The sequence below is a fragment of the Patiria miniata genome, unplaced genomic scaffold, assembly GCF_015706575.1.
Source record: "Patiria miniata isolate m_02_andy unplaced genomic scaffold, ASM1570657v1 HiC_scaffold_1, whole genome shotgun sequence".
Classification (NCBI taxonomy): domain Eukaryota; kingdom Metazoa; phylum Echinodermata; class Asteroidea; order Valvatida; family Asterinidae; genus Patiria; species Patiria miniata.
Window position 1 is genome coordinate 18760464 of NW_024037047.1, and position 21569 is coordinate 18782032.

A 21569-nucleotide genomic window follows, 5' to 3' on the forward strand; every position below is an offset into this window, starting at 1 on the left:
CTTTACACTGTCATTCACTAACAGTCCAGCAAGGTATTTCAAAATGATTTGGTAGTTTTGTTTTTTTATGTTTGCAAATGTTGTATTTTCCCTTTAATTGACAATTTGAATTTTTTTTTAATAAATCCTTTTTTTCTCTTTTCTTTTTTTGACATACCTCTCTTCTGGTGAACTGCAGTATGGTTGCTATGGCACTGAACATCTGTCGTCTTTTAGAATGGCTCTCAGTCTGGAAGTAACACAGCACAACGTTCTTCAAGTACTCCAAATTGGTTCCTTCCCGCGACCTTTGGAGAGAAACAATTGTATTAATTGGCTAAAAAAATGTTCTTGTAAAAAACATGCACAAAGAAGAAGCTGATGACAGCACAGGAGAAATTAACTGCTTTTCAGTCTGACCTTTGACCTTGAAATTTTACAGCTCTGCCAACCATATAATTCCGCGCTTACGATCACCATTCTCTGCTAACCATGCCAACAGGGCTAGCAAAATAAGTCTGCGCTAACCCTGTAAGCACAGAATCCTTAATTACGACATGCGCATAAGCTGAGATATGCTAGCCGTAAGCAAGGAATTTGTGCATACGGTTAGCTGGGTCATATTATTTGGCCCTGAACTCTTAATTTGACACCTGACCCCCTTAATTTGACCTACTGATTTGACCCCTGACCTCTTGATTTGACCCCTGACCTCTTGATCTGACCCCTGACTTCTTGATTTGACCATGACTTCTTGATGTGACCCCTGACCTCTTGATGTGACCCCTGACCTCTTGATGGGACCCCTGACCTCTTGATGTGACCCCTGACCTCTTGATGTGACCCCTGACCACTTGATGTGACCCCTGACCTGTTTCTCTTCCACCTCTCGGCCTCCTCCCTCAACTGATCCAACTCCTCTTCGTGCATCTGCGCGGCCATGGCGTGCTTCTCCTGCAGCTGGCGAAGGGCGCCCTCTAGCTGCTGCTTCTGTTTCTTGACGGCGGTGAGCTCCACCTCGCGACGCGCTCGCTCATCGGCAAAGTGGAGCAAGGAAGGGTTACTGCTCTGGACCTAACGAGGAGAGGAAAACGGGTTACCAACCAAAAACATCATGTGGTGTGTACTGGTTCGGACTGGTTCTCCGCTATTCATGCCTAATTAACACATAAATTGGTTTCAAGCAACTTTCTTAGAAGTTCAATGAAAGTGTATTTGGGAAAATATAAGTTACCATGGATACTTGGAGTTGTGATACTGTTTCATCCGCCTCAGATTTAGGTCGTTCATCGCCGTCTAAGAAAACATCACCTGAAGACTGTCTGGTAAGACTGTAATCACTAGGAAAATACACCAAAGAATATTCTAATTAGTTATGACCTCTAGTCTAATTAGAGATGACCTTTGACCTGTGTGAGTTAAATTGGATGGATATTTGATAAAATGACTTCTGAAAGGCATGCAGGATCATTTGCTTTTCATGCATTTTGTTTGTGTCCAATAATAACACCACTCAAAATCCAAAGAACGTTCAAAGCCTAACCTGTTGAAGTTTCAGCTCAGTTATTACACTTTTCAAGAAAACAGTAAAAAACCATGCACAAGCTTTTGATCACGAAACACCATTTAATCCATAGCACTCAGTATTTAAGGCCCCAAATAAAGTCTCCGGTTTCTGGTATGCGCGCGCATCGCCGTAGCCATGCGCGTCGGCAAAATTAAAAAGCTTTTTTTTCAATGTAAGATGATGTCTCAAAACCGCCAAACTCACTGGTTTGACTGGAATCCTGCTGCTGCACAATTTTAACGTGTTTTTAGATTGGGTTATGATCGAGGATAAGCTTTATGTGGCCTCTCTGGGCTCCAATACATTTTCCACTAAATTTAGTCGGGCACCATTTACAGTCATCAGCCGACATTTGAAGGAACAAAGTTAAAATTTTTTTTTTTTTAAAGCCGCGTCGCCACACCACTTTTGGGGCAAGCTCCATACCAGAAACTTTTTATTTTGGCCTAATTGACTGATCGTTGGAAATCACCTACATTTCTTGATTTCATCTAAAAGACAGCAAGCCAGACGGAATAATATCACGGGGTGTTTAGTACCAGTACGAGCTTTAATCCAAGTAAGATTTTTGATAATAATTCAGGTTACTTTTGGAATAAATGCAAATGATCCTACATGCTTTTAGGGCAACAAAATATGGAGATAATGGGAGTTATTGTTCTTACCCTTGCATGTTAGCAGGTCCGCCGTATCGATGATTGAGTTGTTGTCTCAGGATGTCAATCTCTTGAGCTTTTTCAGCGAGCAGCGCCATGGTGCGGTCTCGCTGCCTGTGGATCTGCTGTTCCATGTCCGATGCACGTTGCTGCAAAGTCCAACCAGAACAATTCACACTGGTTATCTTATAATGATAATGCATACAGGGTTTCCAGCACTTTATGAAAGCAGAGTTTTCCCTGATATTTCCCTGAGGAATGTCAAAACTTTCCAGTAATATTTTCACTTTAACTCTTTCAGTGCCAAAGTCGTACATGTACGAGCTATATTTGTTAGTTCGAAATTGCCAACCTCCTACATGTACGAGGTAATGTTCGTACTTAAAATCGCCAAACCTCGTACATGTACGAGGTAGAGTAAGCATGTTATCACAAGGGGGCGCTCTCGCTCTTTCTAATAATATCATTTTCATTCAGGTACGACCTGTATTTGTTTGTTTCATTCGAGTTCTTGCGAGAGGGCGCAGCACTGACACTCGTATTTTCTGCAAAAAGTGCGGAATTCCCCTGTGTGCAGGACAGTGTTTCAGGGTGCATCACTATGTACGTGACTACTATTGACTTTCCAATGTACCAAGGATATATCAGAGACCAACAACAACAAATTTAGTGAGTAAAACTTAGTTACTTTTTTTTTTCACAGAACTTTGAACAATTAAAAAAAAACGCTCGAAGTAGGGCACTTTAGGGTTAAACTTTTCAAATTTCGCGGGCACTGAAAGAGTTAACGAGGTTGTTACTGTCTGTAGAGGTGTGTAATATTACACTGCATTTACCTAACAAGCCACCATACCCAGTCAGTCAATGGACGCAACTTGGAAATATGGCACAAGACGCACATACGCCTGGCGATGGTGCGTCTGTTATTGGTTCCCAACAACAGTAACCATCTCTGTCCTTACAGGTACAAATTGATTTTTTTTGGTTCTAAGTTGATTTTACTATGAAAAAAATGTGGCTGTGGCACAATTTAACTTGCATAAACGGTTATACTGCTATTGATATATCAATTATGGCCTCGTGGCATTTTACCTTGTATTCAGATTCGGCCTGGCTTAAGGCTGCGCGATGTTGCTCCTTCAGTTTGAAGATTTTATCCTCGTAGTTGGTGACCTGAGTTGAGATGACAAATAATAAAACCATGCTCAAAAGCTTTATTGAAAAATTACTTTGTTTTAAAGATGCGTTTCCCATGTTATTTTCAAGTTTAATCCCGAAAAATAGATTCCTTTTCTAAATTGCCCTTTTTCTAGCAAAACATAAGTTGTGTACTTTTGACTGAGAAATCCAGAAATGAGACGTGCACTAGTGATCAAATTATGCCAGTCCATATGTGTTTTATAACACACCTCTGTCCAAAATATAAAATAAGAAAACGTCAGGGTCTTATAATTGCACTGTTTTAATTCATCAATGAACTCATAAGTCCCTCGGAGTTAAACCAACTGGTTTTTCTCAGAACCACACAACTCACTAAGAGATATCGTTCACATGGTGTTACCGCAAACCTCCCATTCATTGATCATGTCCACAATGTCCACCATGCAAACCTTTAAGTCTCATTTAACTGACAAGCAATTCAACAATAAGCAATTAAACACAATACATGGACTTTGAAACAGAGGGCGCTTGTAACCAGTCAAACATTTTGAGTATAGTGCCCGATCAGTCACTACACTCCAGAAATTATGCGCGGGCGGTGTCTTGACGCACGTCTAGGTCACTAGCCTATATTAGTGAACCACACGTGACCGTGTTTCAGCCAACCAGGATAAATAACCAGCAAGAGGTGTGTTATAATAAACATTATATCACATACAACATATAAACATGCACGCTCGAAGCGTTGGGCCCTTATATTTGTATAATTTGTATATTTAATGTCACATGAGTTGGTAAGCAGTTTGCAACAACTTTCAATTTCTTGTTTTTTAATCGACTAGTGAATAAATAAATAGAATTGTGTCTTACCGTTTGTTTGTGGCTAGCTTCCTCGTCATCTAGTTGTTGTCTTAAGACAGAGATGCGATCTCTCATCTCGGTGATTTGAGTCTGTAAGGCCTCAATCTCCTTGTTACTTGAAGTGTCCTGGAAAAGAAGAGAAAAATATATCTGCTTTTTTAGTTTGTTAGTATTGAGACGGAGACAAAAACAAATGTGAAGAACTTCAATTTCCGAGTTTAAAAGTTAATCACACGATGCCATTCACAAATCAACCACAAGTCAATTACAAGACAACATGTTGAGTCAGGTTGGCGTAGCAGTTCTAGCCTCTGTGGCATTGTTCAGTGGGACTAGCTCTCATTGTCTCAGAATTGGCCGTTTATGCCCTGGTGTTGATGGCTCAATGCAGCAAGGTCCCACAGACTTGTACACCTGATGCACTGTGCTACGTCTTATAGGGTTAGGGTTACTGTCAAAATGTAAGACCGAGTTTGTGTCTTTACAGGGTCAGTTGCATGTCTGTCAGTCACTCTGTCTTTCTGTATGTAGATTTGTTTGTGCCTCATTTTCTTCCCATTTTTGTGCCACAGTTGTATCCTACAGCAGTTGGTGACCACAGACTCTGAGGCAGTTTGGCCTCAAGTTTTTTACCTGATGGATCTTGCTACACTGGGCAGACTTGTCATTTTGACAAGTGCTTCATGTTGTCTTCAGTGGCAGTGTGGTTAGGGTTAAGACAAACAGGCCAACACACAGACCAACAAGCAACTGACCTTGACTGATTTGTTCTTGAGCACAACCTGGGCCCTCAGCTAGTATCTCTCAAACTCACAGACAGACAAGCAGACACACAGACCAACAAGCAACTGACCTTGACTGATTTGTTCTTGAGCACGCTCTGGGCCCTCAGCTTGTATCTCTCAAACTCACAGACAGACAAGCAGACACACAGACCAACAAGTAACTGACCTTGACTGATTTGTTCTTAAGCACGCCCTGGGCCCTCAGCTTGTATCTCTCAAACTCACAGACAGACAAGCAGACACACAGACCAACAAGCAACTGACCTTGACTGATTTGTTCTTGAGTACGCCCTGGGCCCTCAGCTTGTATCTCTCAAACTCACAGACAGACAAGCAGACACACAGACCAACAAGCAACTGACCTTGACTGACTTGTTCTTGAGTACGCCCTGGGCCCTCAGCTTGTATCTCTCAAACTCACAGACAGACAAGCAGACACACAGACCAACAAGCAACTGACCTTGACTGATTTGTTCTTGAGCACGCCCTGGGCCCTCAGCTTGTATCTCTCAAACTCACAGACAGACAAGCAGACACGCAGACCAACAAGCAACTGACCTTGACTGATTTGTTCTTGAGCACGCCCTGAGCCCTCAGCTTGTATCTCTCAAACTCATCTTTGAGTTGTTTCAGTTCTTGTTGGCAGCTTCGATGGTCTGGATGGATTTCAAGACTTGTGTGGTCTTCAATATTACAAATGTCTTCAAGATGGAAAACAAAGATGAGATGAAGAAGTCAAAGATGAGGTGTTAGGTTTAGGTGACTATTCTAGAATCCAGTAGATATGGTTCTCAAGTCAGAATTGGATTCGTGATTTCCCCTCTTTTTTTAATGGAAACAAGTTTAGAAGTAAAGTCTGTCACAAGCTAATATGGCTCATCAGGCCGGTGTTTATCTCCGGTTTCAGTGACATTAAACGACTGAGAATATTTCTATTCCCCCTGGATGGGATGCTAGTCCATCGCAGGTTACTCCCCAGCTAATGCCGGTACCCATTTATACTCCTGGGTGGAGAGAGGCAAGTGGGGGTGAAGTGGCTTGCCCACGGACACAACGTATGGCCAGCAGCTTGACCTCTGATCATGAGTCACGAACCCTAACCACTAGGCCAAACTCCCCCCAAAAAACAAGTCTAAGTAGTAGTCCATTCTAGTTCTTGAGTGTTGATTCCATGCCATGCCCAACAATTTTCAAGATGGGTTGACTCCAAAAAAAATTTAAAAAGTTATTAATTCTGAGAAGTAATGGATTCTATGGACGTTATAAATAGCATTATGATACATCACAGAAAGTTAATATGATTAATCTATGAAAATTTGTACTTCAAAACAATTGTATGTGGGGAAAAAACATGTTTTAGAGAATAAAACTTCCTTTTAAACTTTGTACAATTAATTCACTACAAAGTTGCACTTGTGACTTTTATTGAGGTTTTCTCAAGTTTAATTTCAAAAAGTTTTAAACCTACAAAAAAATCAATTAGTGTGGGTCATATTTCAGCTTACCATCGATATCGACCGGTTTCTCTGATTTTTGATTGGCCAGTTTCAGCAGTCCTTTCAGCGTCGTGATCTTCTCAGTCAGTTCCGACACGGTCGCGTCAGGATTCACAATCTCCTCTGATTGGTTGGTTTGGGATTTGTTGATGGCCTGAGCGAGGGCGGTGTTCTCCAGATCCAGTTGCGTGATGCGTTCTTTTAGTCTCCTAAGAGCAAAACAACAAATTAGAGGGACAAAATGAAATGGTAATTTCGCTCTAAAATCACATTTGTTTTAGTAATCAGATTTTTGTGGGAAAACAATATTTCTTTTGACTTTTTTTTCATTACAGCAAAAAAGTTATTGAACTTTCTCGTAGTAACATTTACTTCATTCAAACTTATGAAGTGGCCGGGAATATTGAAACAAACATAAAAGCTTTGATGAAATGATGATTTGGTTATTTCTTGTAACTTTTACCAGTAAACTTACTTAAATATATTAACTTCCAAACTAGTTAATTTTCTCTAACTATAACTAGTTAACTTACTGTATAGCCTGTTCATCTTCTTGCTTAACCCTGTCATAGTTCCCAACCACTTCAGATAACTCAGCTAGTTACTGTCCAGCATTGCTACTCTTTCTTTAAACTCTGCATAACCAGTTTATTTTCTCTAATTATAACTAGTTAACTTATAGTAAAACCTGTTGATCTTGTTGCTTAACCCTGTCATATATTCCAACCACCTCAGATAACTCAGCTAGTTAACTCTTCAGCATCGCAACTCTCTCTTTAAACTCTGCGTAAACTAGTTTGTTTTCTCTAACTATAACTAGTTAACTCACTGTACAACCTGTTGATCTTGCTGTTTAACCCTGTCTTAGTTTACAACCACCTCAGATAACTCGGCTAGTTAACTCTCCATAATTGCTACTCTCTCTCAACCCTATATAACTAGCAAATTTTCTTTAACTATTACTAGTTAACTCACTGTATAACCTGTTGATCTTGTTGCTTAATCCAGCCACCTCAGGTAACCCAGCTACTGAGTTTACACTCTAGCATTGCTACTCTCTCTTTAAACCCTGTACAACTAGTTTCATTTTCTCTAACTATGACTAGTTAACTTATAGCATAGCCTGTTGATCTTGTTGCTTCTTAAACCTTGTCACAATTTCCAACCACCTCAGATAACCTGGCTAATTAACTCTTCAGCATCGCAACTCTCTCTTTAAACCCTGCATAACTAGTTCATTTTCTATAACTATAACTAGTTAACTTACTGTATAGCTTGTTGATCTTGTTGTTTAACCCTGTCATAGTTTCCAACCACCTCAGATAACTCGGCTAGTTTACTCTCCAGTGTCGCGACTCTCTCTTCCTCTGCCTCACGTAACTGTCTCAAGACTTCTTTGGATTCCTTGGCTTTCTGTTGCTCTGCTTCCACCTGTATCCTGTGCTGTGCCTGGATGTGAGAGGAGATTGCAATACAACGATAAGATCTTGTAAGATATTATCTTACGGGGAGTCAAGTTGGCGTAGCGATACTTTCCTGCCTTCCACCGCTGTGACCCGGGTTCGAATCCCACCTGGGCCAACATGTGGATTGGGTTTTCAGTCCCTGCCTGATTTGGTTTCCCCTAGAATATCACTCTGGGGTTTTCCTCCCACCACTAGAAGTGTAATATCTTCTTGTTGTCTTCTCTCTACACGTTTCTTCAGGCTTGCGAGCTACAGTGCCTAGGGCGCTTTTGAGGAATCTCTGGTTTTATTACCAGAAATAAAAATTAATAATAATAATATTGATTGAGGTACCAGTTATGGTATCACGGTTCCCAACACTTTATGAAAACAAAAATTCCCTGAGTTTTCCCTGACATTTCCCCGAGAAATTTCCAAAATTCCATGAGAAACATTTTCACTTTAACCAGTTCGTGTCGGATGACGTGTTAACACTATCCTGCTGTTTTTATACACAGGCACGGCTGACGGGTTACAGGTAAGCGTGCCTCAACTCGCCTCCGAATGACGTCTAAACTCGCTAACTAAATCCCCAATTTGTTTTGTACACACACAAAGTCCGAGAAGTCTATGGAGGCGGACCTTGTGTTGACATTGAAAAAGGCCGCTGTGCACGGCCTATTGTTCGACAATTTATGCTCCAGTGCACACCTCAGATTATTGAAACATATGAGGTTTCGCCAAGAAACATTGTACAAATACTGTTGAAATCACTCTTGCGAATCAGTATTTGTGGCGTTTGGCTGTATATCAGAAGTTGGCTGCTATATTTTGCCTTTTTTGAAAATCAAAGTTTTCGGCAAAAATAAACCCGTCCCGAAGTGGTTAAGGAGGATGCTGGGAAGTTAACAAAAACCTTTTTCTTCTGGGTCACTTTCAAATTCCAGGAGTTTTCCCTGATTGTTGCTTAAACACACAAAAGAATTGCGCGGGGATGTGAGGTGTTATCCATACTCCAAAGAAGATGACCTCAAAGGAATTTGAAGTGTGGGTGCTAACTCTATAAGCAAAAGTGGTTTTGCAAAACTTGAAGGGTTGTGAAGTGCAGAAGACTAGAGGATTTATAAGAAGTTGTTTTTTAATTGCCCACCTTCATTTCAGCCATTTCCTTCTGTAGTTGCACTAATAGCGGCGATGGTCGCGACGCCTTCTGCTCTGCTGCCCTCAGCTGACTCCGGACGGCTTCCAGATCGCGGTTCAAGTTCCTTACGTGTTCCTCATATGCAGCGGACCTGAGAATAACAAGAGATCAATGTTAAATTGTTCACAGTATCAACAATACTAACGATGGGTTCCATGTGTACCTTCACTATCGGCACAAAAATGTGAAAAATCATTGAGAGATCATCAGCACCATTTTCACTGTGGGTTCATAATTTTGTGAAAACACCATGGGTTTGTCAGGGTGAGTCAAATAAAGCGGAACACAAACCCCAACAAATATATTTCATATTTACACAAATATGTAGCACAAAACATAATAATGACTGGAAAGCCAATTTCATGAGCTACTTTTAGATAAAAAAAAATTACTGACATTGCTCAATTCGTTCAAAGAATATCACCATTTAAATGCAAAGAAAAAGCAGTTTGTTGTGTGTTCTGACTGTTTGGAACAACGAAGAAAATGACACAGAATACTTATTTTAACAACTGTCAACAACTGTAGTACACAATATTTTTTTAACAACCCTGGTAAGGCAAACAATATGATTTATAAAATCCACTTTTTTTAAAAGACGGGCCTTCAAAAGGACTTTGTCTAATATGTTCAACTTTTAAACTGAGGTTTTATCGCTGGTGATGTTTGAAGACAATATTGACGACAATTCTTAAAATCGCATTTTTGGAGGAAAGACGTTTTATGGTCATTGTGTTTAAACGGTGATATTATTTAAAATGGATTGAGCAATTTCAGTAATTTTTCCATCTAAAAGTAGCTGATGAAATTGACTTTCAAGTCATTATTATGTTTGGTGCTACATTTTTTTTTTTAAATATGAAATATAATTTTGGGGGTTTGGGTTCTGCTTTTTTTGACTCACCCTGTATGCATGGTATGTATACACATTGACTAGTGCCCATGCAAAAGAGTTAACTTAAAAACCATTCTCCCTGTTGACGGTAGGACTTGCTCAATATTTCAACATTTGATACTATAATTTTACAAGTAAATGCCACATCCTCACTGTGTGCTCCCCGTTTGCTAGGTTTGAAGCATTGCTAATGTTGCTAGCATCATGACTTGGGGCAAGATCCCTGGGTACATGGATCACGCCAAAGTCACATAACATAGGGGTAGGGGTGGGAGGGAGGGAGGGGTGGGGGGGGGGGGGGTTTGCGGAGGTCGAAATTGTGTGAATGTTTTTGTTCAAGCTTGTATTGTATTCTAGGTACTTACTTATCAGGTTGTGATTTTGCGATGGCGAGACCGTCCTCCAAATCCCCAAGCTGTTAACAAAATGAAACAACTTGTAATCAATGATTCAATTCATTAATATGATCCATACCCCGAGGGCATTTTGTTGGGAACCATACTCATTCCCTCACTTTGAACTTCCACCGTAATGCAGGAAAACAAACGGCACATTCTCTGTATTTCCACATTCAAATAAACATTTAGACATTTGGGTGATGTAAATTCAAAAAAATATTGAAACAAGACAACTGGACTCGAACTAATAATGGATAGAGAACAGTTTCATGACATGTCTTGGTCGCTTCCTCACCTCAAAATGGGCGGCGGGAAAGGACAAGTGCCTGAAGAGGACTTGCTATCGTCCCTTCTATTGTTCTGTTGTTCAACGGAGCGTGGTGTAGGGGCTATTTGATTGCACCTACTGTTGTTGCCATGTTAAGGAATTGTCCTGATGGCCGGGGTGCAGATCGACGAAAGGTTGAGTAGATCATGTTGTAAATCGCTGAGCTTCACTACGCTACACTCCAGTGATCAACAAAACAATAGAAGGGATGACTGCAACACCTCTTCAAGCATCGGTCCTTTCCCGCCATCCATTCGGAGCTGATGAAGCGACCCAGATAAGATGTTAAACTGTTCTCCATTTGTCCAGTTTCAATGTTTTTGTTTCAATTCAGCATTCAAAGCAAATGAAGCCACATGTTAAGAATGAGTGGCTGGTATCTACCAAAAACTCCTGGTGGCTTTTGAATGGATCTGGGAGAATAAAATACTAATATTGACTGCTTCGAGTGGTGTAGTAAAACTAGCCTCCCGAGGTGATCCATGAAGCATTCTATTTGTCCCGAGGTGAGCCGAGGGAAAATAGAATGCTCCATGGATCACCGAGGGAGGCTAGTTTTACAATATAAATATTGACAAAGCAGTCAATATTTGTTTAACAACACCTCTCCCACAGATTCTGCTTGATTTTAAGCGATAACTGATTAATTTAATCTAAATACAATAAAAGTGTATTTCAATGTGAATATGAAATTAGCTGAAAATTTACTTGCACTTTTCCAAACTACCCTTTCACGAAACGTTTGAACCCAGCTCTGTTGCGCTAGTGCTTGGGAACAATATGCGCAACACGCACACCCGTACTGTTTGCACACAGTACCGATTCTTACGCAGAGCGCTCTGCAGGTTGCTACGGGTAAAGTACTTTGGTTGCAATATGTATAGTACTTTTGGCCGCGCACAGCAAGATAGCAAAAATAGTGAATGCCACGTGACTCGCTCTGGGCCAATCAACATACAGAATCTGTGGGTGAGGTGTTATAAAGGTAAGGAGAATCTTTAACCCTAACCGCCCTGAATCCTCCAAAATCCTTTTTGCAAATTGGAGGAATTTGCAGGATTGAGGTTACATGGCCAAAGTGCGTTGCTAATTTCGGAGTACGCACTGTGTCAAGGTCTTGGGCCGGACCTTGTGTTGTTTATGCTCAGCCGTGCATAAATTTAGCCCTTGATTATACTTGACAACCTCCGTACTGCTCCAGGATGTCACTGCCTCTGCCTCAGCCTATTGACAGTCATACCCGGAGGATTTTGCAGGATGCAGGCAGTGGTCACCCCTCCATGGACCATATTCAAGAAATAACGGAGGAATTTGCAGGATTGAGGCTATATGCTATTTTTCCACGAGGCCAATTGGAGGATTTTGCAGGATTGAGGCTACATCCTAGCAAAAAGGCCTAGGGAGTTAGGGTTGAATTTGTATTGCTTTGATTGTCACTGTTATTCTAGATATGACTTCAGTGTCACCTTGTTCTCTAGTCGTTCTTTGTCGTTTCGTTCCTGCGCCAGTAGCGTCTGTAGCTCTCTGATCATGACAGCGTGATCTATCTGCTCTTGCTCACGTTCTTGCTGTTGCAGTCTCGATTTGTTCCGCGCCTGTAAAAACAAAAATTTAAAAAATCTGACAACATCTGAAGACAGTCTGTCTCCATGGCAAAACAAAATTGAAATTCACCAAACCATCTTCTCCTGTTATGTTGGTGGGTATTAAGTCCAAGAACTCGCGCTATGTCCCATACGTAACGAAAAATCAACCCTCTAAGATATTCACGGATTTTCGGTTTTTTATTCTACTGTTGGGCATCTGCAAGGAGAATACCCACAGGATTTTTTCATGCTATTAATCTTTGTGATGATTATGTAATAAATAAAACATGGTGTTACGTATGGGACAAAAAGGGGACCTTTTCTTGGACTTCTCCTGCAACCAAGTCCATAACCACTTTTTGATAATCAAGGGAATTGTATTTTTCAAAAACCTGCTGATTCTTTTGAAAAAATTGTTTAGGTATTTCAGGAGGGAAGCAAGTTTAATTTTGACAATATACTGCTGAAATTGTGAGTTTCAAATTTATATTTGTCTAAATGTTGGAGGACACAAGACAGACAGACAGTCATTGAGATGGAAGGACAAACAGAAAACAAACATACGACCAAGTGACTGGCATTTTTTATCTTGACTTAGTCACAATGAGAACTGGTAAACAGCCAGATAGGCAGAGAGTCTAACCAACTTTACAAACAGTTAAACAAAAAAAGAAAAACAGCACAACAGTGGGACAAACAGACAGATCATATTACTTCAGTCAGTTGCTCCTGTAGCGTGGTCTTGGCCTCCTCAAACTGCTCTTTGCCTTCCTGATGCTGCCTCAGCGATTCCTCAAACTCTTGCTGCAAGACATAAAGGTTGTTCAGAAATATATTTAAACAGGGAAAAAATTGACAAATCTCAATTTATTTTCAAGAACTGATGACAATAAGGGAGAGATATTTTACTACTGATGAACTCAAGACACTGATGGTGGAAGGGAACATGTGGCGTGTCTGTCATCTTGCCCGAAGCAAACGCAAGTTGTAGTCGATCGACGATGATGATGATGATGATTTTACTATACAGTGGAGGCAGATCAATTACATTGAATTTTGTTAATTTTATTTGCCAGTGTACACTAATGCAGAAAATCACATATCACCATAGCAACTGGGTTACCATAAAAACAGCAAAAACAAAGTAATAAAAGTAAAGCCTTACTATTGCTCAGAAATGAAATCTGGCCTTTTATTTGGTCCTACCCTGATTTTCTTTTTGTCGGCTTGGAAGCTAGCCTCCATCTTGGATTTCTGCGCGGTCACGGTTGCTAGGGCAGTAGTGAGCGTGCTCAGTTGCTCCTTGAGCTGGTGGAAGTTCACATTTTCCTCTTTCTCAGTGGACTCCGTGTCTGAAGCTTCTTTACTCTGAAACATAAATAACGATAATCAGCTATTGAAATATATGATTAAATAAACCTAATTCAGAATTCTGAGCAACGAATATTTGAAAATAAAAGAAAGTTTTCCCTGTCCCTGTTACATCTGACATCTGTGATTTTACAATTTTGCTGCACTCCTTAATGCAGTCATCCTCCAAGAGTGATTATGAATAGCAAACTACCTACTCAACAAATAAAAAATCATTTTAAGTCATTCATAATGATACTTGAATGGTAAATTTCAAAGTAAGGTAACAGGGACAGGAAAAATGTCACACTTTGGACCCTGAATTTACAGAATAACCCATATGCAGGGTTTGACTTTAGTGGTAGCCCGCTAGCCAAATGCTAGTCAAAACAGCGGTGGGCTAGTCAAACTATTCCTTAAGTAGCCCGGCTGGCGAGTCAAAAAATTATTGGGCGTTGGCAAAGATGAAAGGACAGGAAAAAGTGAATCATTAAATTCAGAAAGCAAACCTGTATCAATTTGTGTCTAATTTTATTAACTGTTTAGGGTTGAATTATTAGATCTGTTTATTAAAAACACTGACAAGATTGCCTCACGTTTTACATGTGCGCACAATGTTGTTTATGAGACACTCTATAAAAGAAAAACATGCGGCTAGTGAAAATGTCCGCGGGCTAGTTGAGAGTCTGTTTCAGTAGCCCGGCTGGCTAGTGAAAAAAACGTTACGGTCGAACCCTGCAACCTTAGGCACATGTGCAATACTCTTCACTGAATAGGCCACATGGTACCATGTACGGTTCCGGAAGAGATACTTCCTGACCACAACAGACTTTAACTTTTCAACTTCTTAAAAAGAAATCTCACCTCATCTCTTGTGCTTTGAGAGTCGACCGATTCATTATCTTCGTCTTTTCTCGCATCCCCCTCTCTGTCACTCCTCTGCCCCTGGGGCTTAGCGCTCTGGGGTGTGCTGACCGGTTTCTGTGGGGATGTGGCACTCAGGGCTTGCACGCTGGCTTCCAAAGCCTCCTTTTCTTTGCTTAGGTTTTTGTAAGCTTGGACGACATCTGTAATGAACAATGAGATACCTCATTGGAACATCGTTTCAAAAACGTGCAATATTCTAGTTAATTTCACGCTGCTGCTGAGTGCATTTGCTTTAATAGTAAGCACAGTAGAAAATCTAAATTTGCTTATTAAAAATGACTTTGTAACCCTCCTAGTGGGAAGTCAACAGTGTTGTAGTACTCGTACTGGGTACTCGTACTCGAGTACTTACTACTCGAGTACTTTTTTAGTAGTACTCGTATTCGTACTCGAATGTCAAAGTACTCGTACTCGAATATACGGTACTCGTACTCGGGCAGCAAAGCACTCCTCCTCGACATGTCGAAATTGTAATCGACCATCAAAGTACTCGTACTCGAATAGCAGTACTCGGGGGGAAAAATGGTACAGCTTGACTTACCACGGCCTTATTTTATCAGTTGAAATGGTTGATTGAATTGTGGAGAAATCGAAGTTTCACGATTTTTCTCTGTGCATGTCCGGACAAACACAAAACAGCTAGTTGTGAGTGGGTCTGTATATCAGTCTGACTGGGCCTGGGCCAATTATGCACAATGAACCATTTGCCGTATGGCCGTATTCGGAAATACAAGTACTCGTACTCATACTCGTACTCGGAAGTACAAGTACTCATACTCGGAGACCCGTTCTTGTCCTCGGAGGTACAAGTACTGGTACTCATACTCGTACTCGGAAGTACAAGTACTCATACTCGGAGACCCGTTCTTGTCCTCGGAGGTACAAGTACTCGTACTCATACTCGTACTCGGAAGTACAAGTACTCGTACTCGGAGACCCGTTCTTGTCCTCAGAGGTACAGGTACTCGTCCTCATACTCGACAACCTAATTACTCGGCAGTCCTTGGTACTCAGAAAAGAGTAATCGACTACAACACTGGAAGTCAATATGCAGACAATACGTAAAACCCTTTACAACCATGCAAGTCAGTTTCAAGTGAAGGGATGCATTGTATAAAGTGTTAAAGTAACCATGTCACACAGAGAGTCACTGCACAAAAAGCAGCACTGTGGAGAGCAGTGAAGCGTACCTGAATCGCCCCCCCCCCCCCCCCCCTTGTCAGTCACTGGGATATAACACTTCAAATCCTTACACAATTCTTTTGTGTTGTAATTGTTATAAAGCTGCTTGTCCAGACTAGAGCTTTATAACAATTACAACACAAAAGAATTGTGTAAGGATTTGAAGTGTTATCCATGCCAATTCCCATGGAATGTTTTAGGCAAAATCTGAATTGCAAAGATGAGGTGGGTTTAACCAAAATTATGCAGGCAAAAAAGTGACGATTGAAAGATTGATCAACTTTATTTGATTTTCTGTCTCCGAACAAATACTTCAATTTTGTTCTCAAGTTATTTCAAATCTGCGTATTGATCAATGAAAAATCTGAATAATCAATACCTGATCTATTGATTGATTTACTGAATGATGAATCTTACCTCTTAATCGACTCTCGTATCTGCTGAGCTGATCTTTCTGTTTCTCGATTGTCTCCAGGAGATCTTTGCGGGTTCCACGATCCATTGGGAGACTTGATCAATGATCATATAACTAAAGCAAAGGGCGACAAAACAACTGAATAAGCCTGCACCTCAGGTGGCGTATACATCTAGTAATTCTGTGGCCGGTTTGAGGGTGAAATCCTGATGTTTTTGTTGGGTCGTTTGGACAAATGTTAAAAATTTTCATTTGTGTCAAGCGATGGCAGCCAGACCATGTCCAAATGTTAGAAAAGGCGATAAGCAGGGTCCAAGTTACTCAGACTGGGCTTTAAAGGTGGCAAATAAGGACTTTATGGGACAAATTTCACCAAAAGGAACAATTTTTAAGTCCTAATTTTGGGTGAAAAAAGTGGGATGATTGGGTAAAAGAACCTCCATGCCGAGTATTACGCCAAAATATTTCAATAAAAAAAAAGGCCATCATTTTACCAACTTTTTGTGTTCTCTCGCATGGCCATAATCAAACGGCTACGTCTGAGTACTTCCAATGCGACAGTTCCAAATCACTTTTTATACAAATCGCTGTACACCCCTCTATGTTCGAGGTTTCCGTGTCCGAGTGACATCATTTCATAGTAAAATTCCTCCTCTTCAAGTTAAAACCAAATATGTTCACACAGACTCAACTTCTTCTTCCTTGCAAGTGCGGCCTTCATATGGTTGAAGATAAACGCACTGCAAGAAACACCGGGGCAAACACCTGCTCTTAGCGATTAGTGTTACTGGGTTCTTTATGTGCATTTCACCACGCATGGGACCTACGGCTTTACGTCCCACCTGAAGGACGAAGCAATAATGGTTATTAAGTGGAACTCGCGGACAGTACCAGCAGCAGTGGCCCCCAAAAAATTTCTAGCCCCCCCAAAATAAATTACGTAAAAAAAAAATTGCATTAGCAAAAAGTATTGTGATGTACATGCGAACGGTCTCCCCCTAAAAGAAGAAATAGCCGTGACGAGGGTGCATTAGTTAATATAGTGTGAATGATTTTAGGATTTTATTGGTGCTCCCAATTGAAAATATGTCATGAGCCCCCCCCCCCCCCCGGAGGCCTAAGTTTCTGGAAAAAATAACCCGTCAACATTTCAGCACACCTCCCTGAAAAAATTCTGGTTCTAGAACCGCGCCTGCAGTGAAAGTATTTGATATTAAAGTACTAACCCCCAAATCCATCCATTTCTGACAATTACAGCCAAATCAATTGTTGATGTTGTATATTCCCTTTAAGTAGGACTCGTGATACGGAAGTCGGAACTACCGATGATCCTGAACTTAACTGTCGCAACCAGTACTAACAAGTAACATTAACAGTAGGCATCATTGCATTGACAATGTCGATGTTGTGCCCATTCTTGAAAATCACGCATTCTCGAGAATGGGCGCGCATTCTTAAGAATGAGCGCCCATTCTTAAGAACGAGCACGCGTTCTTAAGAATGAGCGCTCATTCTTAAGATTGGGTGGGAATATCACGTGCACAATTTATGAATTGTGCCCAATCTTAACAAACATTGCACGACATAATTATGTTAAATGAATTGTATAGCGGTTAAAAGGGAAACAATTCATATAAAGAGGAAAGAAAATGTTCTATGCTTCTGTACTCGTATAACTACGATAATTTGAATCATATTAAACCTGTTATTATTGCTTTTTCCTGCCTACTTATGGGAAGTTTTGTAATAACGGAGGACTGGGAACTAGTCTGGGAAGTGCTTTGTTTAGGCAAGACAAGTACAAGTCCCTGTATGTATCATATGCGTGCCACGAAAAAAAACGATGTCCAGAAGCTGCCAAAATTGCTCTTTTGACTAGATAGAATCCAGCTCTGCGACGTTATGGTGGGGTGTGAACAATAAATTGGTGGCAATTTAAATAAGGGAATAAATGTGTGCTCCGGAGGTTTTTATCACTCGTTTAATACCGCTTAGAGTCTGGGTGCTGATAATTACCCGAGCCGGAGGCGAGGGTAATTATCAGCACCCAGACTCTAAGCGGTATTAAACAGAGTAATAAATACCGACCGAGCACATATTTATTCCCATTCATAAACACCTTATCCGTAAAAAAATATCAAATAATTCGTTCAAAAAATCCCGATTTTGTTCAACAAGTTCACTTCATGCTTTTTGAAACATCCCTCTAGCAAAATAATGGAGTTTTCAGCTGGCGAGTAAGATGTAAACAACCCTTTTATGGAGATTGACGCGCGCGTAGCATGTTCTGCGCGATGTCACGCAGAACGCACCTGGGGCATTGCGTTTTGAATTTAGAACTATAAAATTCTGTCTCGCTTGTAGTGTTGCGCATGCCTACGTGAGGATTGTGAACGTTCAACCAATGAAACGTTAAGAGGCACTGGATTTTTAGGAGTCCACATTTTGTTGTGACACTGGAAAAGTGTTTAAGACCAGCTAGCCATGTCTTTATCATCCGTTTAATACCGGCCACGTGACGGGCTCTCGACCAATAGGAATGACTAAACTGTCTGAGGTATTTATGAATGGGAAATAGCATTAGCACTATGGGATGTCGCAGTATTCATTCTCATTCTTCACATTCTTCATTCTTACGTCCCCCCCCCCCCTCTTTTATTATCCCAAAAATCTGAATTCTTTCTTATTTATTCTTATTTTTTCCCCCGGTCCCCTCCCCCAATACGCGTATACTTTTCATATCCACTCTACTTTTCAGCGCCTTGCGTTGCAACAGTATAATTATTAAGAATCAGTGAACGAGGATTCAGCTAGACTTGCCAAGCGCAGCCGGTGCTCGGCATCGACAAGACCGTTATCTTGTCGCGCATTCTCAAGAATGTGCGCTCAATCTGGAAGAGTAATTTTTTGCCAAGATTGAGCAAGGATCCAGTTGCACATTCTCAAGAATGTGCATACCCATTCTCGAGAATGCGTGATTTTCAAGAATGGGCACAACATCGACAACAAAACTCAACATTTTGTAAATGTTGTGCCCATTCTTGAAAATCACGCATTCTCGAGAATGGGCATGCACATTCTCGAGAATGGGCGCGCATTCTTAAGAATGAGCGCCCATTCTTAAGAACGAGCACGCGTTCTTAAGAATGAGCGCTCATTCTTAAGATTGGGTGGGAATATCACGTGCACAATTTATGAATTTTGCCCAATCTTAACAAACATTGCACGACATAATTATGTTAAATGAATTGTATAGCGGTTAAAAGGGAAACAATTCATATAAAGAGGAAAGAAAATGTGCTATGCTTCTGTACTCGTATAACTACGATAATTTGAATCAAATTAAACCTGTTATTATTGCTTTTTTCTGCCCACTATGGGAAGTTTTGTAATAACGGAGGACTGGGAACTAGTCTGGGAAGTGCTTTGTTTAGGCTAGACAAGTTACAAGTCCCTGCATGTATCATATGCGTGCCACGAAAAAAAACGATGTCCAGAAGCTGCCAAAATTGCTCTTTTGACTAGATAGAATCCAGCTCTGCGACGTTATGGTGGGATGTGAACAATAAATTGGTGGCAATTTAAATGGGAAATAGCATTAGCACTATGGGATGTCGCAGTATTCATTCTCATTCTTCACATTCTTCATTCTTACGTCCCCCCCCCCCCCCCGCTTTTATTATCCCAAAAATCAGAATTCTTTGCACTAGTAATATTATGTCTCTTATAGTTTCCCGGTCCCCCCCCCCATATTAATACGCCTTTACTTATCATATCCACTCTACTTTTCAGCGCCTTGCGTTGCAACAGTATAATTATTGAGAATCAGTGAGCGAGGATTCAGCTAGACTTGCCAAGCGCAGCCGGTGCTCGGCATCGACAAGACCGTTATCTTGTCGCGCATTCTCGAGAATGTGCGCTCAATCTGGAAGAGTTATTTTTTGCCAAGATTGAGCAAGGATCCAGTTGCACATTCTCAAGAATGTGCATGCCCATTCTCGAGAATGCGTGATTTTCAAGAATGGGCACAACATAAACACCTGTGAGTGTGAACATGGTCATGATGGTGAAAGAATTTCCATGTTTATCAATAATAACCTACACCAAATGTGATCTAAAAATGATCACTGAACATTTAAATGACTTACTCTTCAATAATCAATCCACATTATCCATATCTAACTGGTAAACAAGCAGAATTTTCTCGATTACTAAAGCGGATTTGTTGGGCGAACTTACGTGTCACGTCATCTGTTTTGAAATGGCGCCCTCTATTGATACAACAGCGCCGCTTTAATTTTTCAGGGGGCGGGGCCACGGAATACATGAACTAGAGTGAGGGAGGTAAGGGCAGGATTAAAGGGCTGTTTACAGCCACAGGAGCCTCCAAACAAAATAAATCGCAAAAAGTTGCAAATAGTCAAAACTGCGGTTTACAGACCTTTGACTCAAACTGGCGTCTTTAAAGAGAATTTTGTTTTTGAAATAGGATTTTTTAAAAATGAAGAAAAAAAATGGAAACAAAATCATGCAACACAATAAAGGCCAAGTGAAAAAACTACCAGTTTACCTGCTTGCTTTTTTGAGGCTGCATCAAAATGTTTTTTTATTTTTATTTCAGGCATAACTTTTTCCCAAGATGTTTCAGATGTTCAGATGCTTCTAATAGCTTTACTAATGTTCAATATAAAGCACTTTAAGAAGATTTTGTGGTCATCAACTAGTAGATAATTAACTACCCAAAACTATCAAATAAAAAGGGCCTCCTCCTTTTCAAGGCACATACCATCATTAATGTGAGCTAAATAATGGAAACCAAATTTTATGAAGGAAAAAAATCATTAAAATATACTTTTTATTTAACAAAACAAGAGTAACATACTTGACAGAATGTCGACGGCGACTTGATCGTTCAGGTTTGTTAATGATTAACTCGTGTTCTTTGTTTCCCTAGGTAAAAGTCATTAGTCGCTGAAAAAGTTAAAGGACAGCCCCTTCCCCCGTCTCCCCCCCCCCTTCCCTGCCCCCATGTGCTAAGTAGTTGTCCCTCATTTCATGATGACTGCGTCACTCCCCAAAAAAAATTCCAGGAGATCAAATTAAATTTGCCTAAAGATATCAGTTCCATCAAAACCAATCGTTCCGAACCAATTAAACTGCAAAATAATGAGACCAATTTCTTGATGTTTTTCTTAGTGTTTTCTTGATTTACCGCACATCCTGCTACCGGTCTACGTGTCCAATAACACAAGACGTCCAATCACGAATGTATGCCTGTTCGGTGATAGACGCCGATTTCAATTAGCCGTGTCCTAATAACAGCTGGCTGCGACCGGC

General features: G+C 40.6%; 1 protein-coding gene across 1 annotated transcript; it reads right to left on the bottom strand.

Annotated features, from left to right (window-relative positions):
- Positions 1 to 157: 157 nt before the first annotated feature.
- On the bottom strand, positions 158 to 20496 carry LOC119724580 (GRIP and coiled-coil domain-containing protein 1-like; the record flags this gene model as incomplete). Its single annotated transcript, XM_038195692.1, is given in 17 exon segments — positions 158 to 287; positions 851 to 1053; positions 1214 to 1319; positions 2212 to 2351; positions 3295 to 3375; positions 4234 to 4350; positions 5568 to 5710; positions 6515 to 6714; positions 7773 to 7954; positions 9101 to 9242; positions 10412 to 10461; positions 12239 to 12367; positions 13073 to 13162; positions 13565 to 13726; positions 14573 to 14775; positions 16235 to 16346; positions 20381 to 20496. Coding segments are annotated over 16 exon segments (2163 nt in total), but the record flags the coding sequence as incomplete, so codon positions are not given.
- Between the last annotated feature and the right edge of the window lie 1073 nt (positions 20497 to 21569).